The sequence below is a fragment of the Sprattus sprattus genome, assembly GCF_963457725.1.
Source record: "Sprattus sprattus genome assembly, chromosome: 8".
Classification (NCBI taxonomy): Eukaryota; Metazoa; Chordata; class Actinopteri; order Clupeiformes; family Clupeidae; genus Sprattus; species Sprattus sprattus.
In genome coordinates, this window is record NC_137927.1 from 26,301,890 (window position 1) to 26,307,889 (window position 6,000).

At 43.3% G+C, this 6,000-nt stretch overlaps 1 protein-coding gene across 1 annotated transcript in view; it reads left to right on the forward strand.

Moving 5' to 3' along the window:
- arnt2 (aryl-hydrocarbon receptor nuclear translocator 2) overlaps window positions 1-6,000 on the forward strand; it is a 39,902-nt gene that overhangs the window by 7,052 nt on the left and 26,850 nt on the right. The window contains exons 4-5 of the mRNA XM_080843051.1: window positions 2,307-2,520; window positions 4,893-5,106. Coding sequence (XP_080699177.1) covers window positions 2,307-2,520; window positions 4,893-5,106 — 428 coding nt within the window. The remainder of the gene's footprint in view (window positions 1-2,306; window positions 2,521-4,892; window positions 5,107-6,000) is intronic.

Here is a 6,000-nt window from a genome sequence, read left to right on the forward strand (position 1 = left end):
CATTCTGTCCCTGAACATGACGTCTGTCCTGATGCTGGGCCATCTCAATCATTCATCATGTTTTGTCTTCTCTTTAGCATGATGTTTCCCTTTTTAATTCATGTTCTCTTTAAAGGACCTGTATTCCTTTTAATCCCCTGCCAGCAAAGTCGGTTTCTGTTTACTTTGAGGCACTGAAGTGAAGTGAAGACAGTGCCCTCTGTTGAAGGAATGAAGAAGCACACCTTACTTTTTTCCCTCCCCCTCCAGGGTGAAACCTTCCTCATAAATACAGATTAGGGATGCATGATAGTGCTGGCATGAGATTGGTATCCGCCGAATAAAACCTTAAGAAGTTAATTATCGGCATCGGCAGATGAAAATTTCTGCCGACATATATCTGCCCTATAAAGTTTCAGGGAAGCATCATGCTAACTTGTTTAAGTATAATGAGAATTGCATTTTTATTTGGTATATTTGACATCTATTCCAAGTTTAAATGCTTTCCTTATTTTTCATGAGGGAATAACTGCAGTAGTTTAAGGCTACATTAAGGGTAGAATTTATGTACTGTTTTATGGCTGTTTCTACAACAAATAGACCATCACAATAAGAGTAGGTGGATTCTAGTACTGGAGAGACTTGGTGTTCTCTTCAGTGAAATAAAAAAGATGTGTATAAACCTGCATCTGCAATGGGCCAAAATTAGTTAGAAAATATTGGCATATCAGATATCTGCAAAAATCCAATTTTGTGCATTCCTAATACAGATATATATATTGATCTGGACATGTTCTTGCAACAATTATAGACCATGGTGTACTATATTCTCCCGCCCAAAAGTCTTTTTTTCGCCTGCCCTCTGAGGTCTCCATGGTAACCTGTGGATCCCCTCCTGCCAAACACTAGTGCCAGTTTGCAAAGGGCAGGCTGGCTTGCACACACATAAGCCTACTCACTGAAAGAAATCCAGACTGTTACTTTGCTTTAAGTATCAACTAATTGTTGTAGGCAAGCAAACAGACATTTCCCCCATAGCATGCTAATATCTCACGTTTTGTCATTCATCTTTAGTTGAGTAATTTGCTTGTGACAAGTAAGGAAAACTCAAATGCATTTTGTGTTCATTACTTCACAACCACTAAGGGCTTTTTTTTTACCAGCTAGCTGTCAGCCTCATAAATACTGTGTTCTATACAGATTGCAGGGATGTACAAATGAAGCTGAAATGGCTTCAGGTCGGGTACTTAATGGGTCTAACACGCTCTCTCCTCTCTTGTTCTCAGGTATGATGATGATGAGATTCCTGCTGATAAGGAGAGATATGCCAGGTATGGCTGTTTTGTGATGGCTGCAGAGGATTGGTAGAGCTGAAGTGCCTTAGGATACTGTCAGAGCCCTGTGTGTGAGCTGGCAGGATTCTGGCACGCTTCAGCAGTCAGGCCATATCTCTCACACACGTCCTCACACTGAGTATTCACTCCAATAGCTTGGAGAATACCAAAAAAAAGGAAGTCATTACCTCCCACTGAAGCATAGAAATGATAGGGTGCTTTGAACTGCTCAAAGGTGAGGAGGTAGTGTTCTAGGCATGAAAAGGACTTTTCTGTCTCTCTTCTGTCGTTGACTGTGTTTATGCTAAAAATTGTAGCACTATGGTCAGGGTGACTTTCAGGATTTCCAATCCTCTTTGTGTAAAGAATTGAGTAAAAGGGCTGTTTGAGATTGAGGGGCTATTCCATTTCTCATCTTCTGAGCAGGTTGTGCGTGTTTTTTATGAATTGAGTCGGCTGTTAATTGCTTATTTATGTGTGGCTATGATGCCCATTTATTTGTCCTCTTTGGAAAAGTTTAATTTATAGTTATTTAGTACTGTCATTGTTTTTACCACCTTATGGGCCGTATTAAAAATAAAAACCCATCTTTTCAAACATCTTTAACCTCCTGAGTCCTCCATTGAGTTTGCATCTTGCTCCAAGTGCAAAAGCTATCCCGACCTTTAACAGTCTGTTCTGTTTGTGTGCTGCAATCCAATGCATATTGACAAATGTATTGAATGTACTTATTTTTTGTCTTTATATCCTCAGAGAATTACACACAATACCAGGGATGCAAGACAATACCCCCTCTACTCAGAAAATGTTAATATTTAGCTGATTTTGCCATCAGCTTTTATGCCTAAAAAAATACTTCAGTGAATTAAAAAAATATAAAGATTCCAGATGTGGATAGGTCTAGCTGGCCCTGTGAGTATACACCAGCCTACCTTTCTGTACACCTAACAATAAGGTGGTGATCCGTTCCACCTGTCCTGTTCCTCCTTACAGGGAAAACCACAGCGAGATCGAACGCCGGCGACGCAACAAGATGACCCAGTACATCACAGAGCTGTCGGACATGGTGCCCACCTGCAGCGCCCTGGCGCGCAAGCCAGACAAGCTGACCATCCTGCGCATGGCCGTGTCCCACATGAAGTCCATGAGGGGGACGGGGAACACCTCCACCGATGGAGCCTACAAGCCCTCCTTCCTCACTGAGCAGGTAGAGATTGCTTGGGTACATTTCACACTGAGCAGGTAGAGTCGAGATGGCTTGGGTTCATTTCACACTGAGCAGGTAGAGTCGAGATGGCTTGGGTTCATTTCACACTGAGCAGGTAGAGTCGAGATGGCTTGGGTTCATTTCACACTGAGCAGGTAGAGTAGAGATGACTAACACTGAGCAGGTAGAGTGGAGATGGCTTGGGTACATTTCACACTGAGCAGGTAGAGTCGAGATGGCTTGGGTTCATTTCACACTGAGCAGGTAGTCGAGATGGCTTGGGTTCATTTCACACTGAGCAGGCAGAGTCGAGATGGCTTGGGTTCATTTCACACTGAGCAGGTAGAGTGGAGATGACTAACACTGAGCAGGTAGAGTGGAGATGGCTTAAGTACATTTCACACTGAGCAGGTAGAGTGGAGATGATTGGGTACATTTCACACTGAGCAGGTAGAGTGGAGATGACTTAAGTACATTTCACACTGAGCAGGTAGAGTGGAGATGGCTTAAGTACATTTCACACTGAGCAGGTAGAGTGGAGATGGCTTAAGTACATTTCACACTGAGCAGGTAGAGTGGAGATGGCTTGGGTTCATTTCACACTGAGCAGGTAGAGTAGAGATGACTAACACTGAGCAGGTAGAGTGGAGATGATTGGGTACATTTCACACTGAGCAGGTAGAGTGGAGATGACTTGGGTACATTTCACACTGAGCAGGTAGAGTGGAGATGGCTTTAGTACATTTCACACTGAGCAGGTAGAGTGGAGATGGCTTAAGTACATTTCACACTGAGCAGATGCTGCATGGGTGCACACATTGTTTTATATTGAAGCACTAATTCCTCCACCCATATATAATGTATAGTAGTATGCAGTGTATAAATGTCGTAGTAGTTACTGTAATGAATTACAATAGATATTTAAGGGATGACGACCAACGAGGTGTTCTACGGTGTTATGTGAAAACAACGATGTGGAGTGAAGTTTCCTCCGTCAAGCCCAATGTATTCTGACGGAACACCTCGAAGGCCGTTATCCAGCTTATTCAGGGTTGCCACACATATAGAGACCACAAAGGAAATAATTCGGTTCAGTTTGAAAAGAAGGCAAACTGTTTAGTTTGTACTACAACTTTCTTTGTCACAACAAGGATAACACTGGATAGTTTGCTTGGTGACATGGTTACATTGTTGCTAAGCTTTAGCTTGCTAGCTAACTTGCCAGTTAGCCATTTCTCCAGATAGCATTTTATTTAACTGCGGTACTCATGGTGTTAACACCACTTGGCGAAATTAGAGAATATGTTTATTTTGTTCATTCATTAGCTTGTCTGACTAGACTCTCACTGTAATAGCCTCTGGAGATGGACAGCGTTTCAATCTACTGTTATTAACTGAGACTGTTATAGTTAACATTAGAAGTTTCAATCTCGTGTTATTAACTAAGGTTGTTAAAGTTAACATTAGAAGTTTCAATCTACTGTTATTAACTAAGGTTGTTATAGTTAACATTAGAAGTTTCACTTTCGTGTTATTAACTGAGGTTGTTAAAGTTAACATTAGAAGTTTCCAGAACATAGATTAATGATTACCAGATCTACTTCATATGTGTCCTGTCACCTGCCAGCCAATCAGAAAAGAGTATTTATCATCCCCAGGATAGTAATTATATTTAATCATAATTGCTGTATAAATCTAGCACTAAATTATTATGAGGATACATGAAACTATCTCTATGATGTAATTTGGTCATAGAGGTCGGTGCTGAGTCTTGTTTTGTGTAATGTTGTCTGCAGGGTGCTGAGTCTTGTTTTGTGTAATGTTGTCTACAGGGTGCTGAGTCTTGTTTTGTGTAATGTTGTCTACAGGGTGCTGAGTCTTGTTTTGTGTAATGTTGTCTACAGGGTGCTGAGTCTTGTTTTGTGTAATGTTGTCTACAGGGTGCTGAGTCTTGTTTTGTGTTATGTTGTCTACAGGGTGCTGAGTCTTGTTTTGTGTAATGTTGTCTACAGGGTGCTGAGTCTTGCTTTGTGTAATGTTGTCTACAGGGTGCTGAGTCTTGTTTTGTGTAATGTTGTCTACAGGGTGCTGAGTCTTGTTTTGTGTAATGTTGTCTACAGGGTGCTGAGTCTTGTTTTGTGTTATGTTGTCTACAGGGTGCTGAGTCTTGTTTTGTGTAATGTTGTCTACAGGGTGCTGAGTCTTGCTTTGTGTAATGTTGTCTACAGGGTGCTGAGTCTTGTTTTGTGTAATGTTGTCTACAGGGTGCTGAGTCTTGTTTTGTGTAATGTTGTCTACAGGGTGCTGAGCCTTGTTTTGTGTTATGTTGTCTACAGGGTGCTGAGTCTTGTTTTGTGTAATGTTGTCTGCAGGAGCTGAAGCACCTGATCCTGGAGGCTGCGGATGGCTTCCTGTTTGTGGTGGCGGCGGAGACGGGCCGTGTGATCTACGTGTCGGACTCGGTCACGCCCGTTCTGAACCACCCCCAGGCGGAGTGGCTGGGGAGCACGCTGTACGAGCAGGTCCACCCCGACGACGTGGACAAGCTCCGGGAGCAGCTCAGCACCTCGGAGAACTCCATGACCGGTAAGAGCGCCCGCCCTCCGGCTTTTCTCTCCGGAACGCGCCAGACACTGGGAATGTTAACAACAAGGAACAGACTGACCTTTCACTGGGCAGTTGTCCTCGCATGTCCTCAGTCCATTTGTGCCTGCATGGATTATAATACTTCTCACTCGTGTGATCTATGATCCCATCTCCGGTCGCTATTGTTTGCAAGCTTCTTTTCTCACCGCACTCTTAATGCTTGATATTGCTATGATTAGTTCTGGGGTATATTGTTACCCGTTTCGAAATGACTATCTGATGTCTGATAGCACCATAAACAGGGGGTGTTGTTGGGATGACCACAGCCTTCCACTAGAGGGAGCCGTGAGCACAGGGAACGAGCAGGACCCAAGCAAGCCTGAAGAGCCTTCTAACAGCCGCTTTTCAAAAGGGGAAGCAATTTGTGGCAGTGTGTGTCTGTGTGAAATGGGAGAGATTATGGGGATAAATCATGTAATGCAGAACATATAATCCCCTGCTTATTCATCTTGATCATTGCAGATGGCACGGACACTTCCGCTCTCTTTGTCTGAAGTCAAGACCGTTGAGCGGGCACCCCAGTCTGAAATTTAATTAGGAGATTGGCTGGAACTGAAGCGCTTTGGACGGCCGCTTCTTTGTTTTCCTGTTTTCAGCCCCGGCTACTTTGTAGCCCCCCCCCGAGCCCCTTGACGGTCTGCCACATATCTGACAGAGTTCTGTCATAACTTATTATCCCCCACCAGTAGACGTGCACAGCCTGTTATGGTTTCCTTGTCGTTACCCTTATCAGCATCCTTAAAGCGGCTCTCGGAAATGTTCTTGCAGTGCCTGTTTTGACAGTTTGTGTAAATCAGACATCACAGTAAATGCTTTTCAGCAGGTGTGACCTAA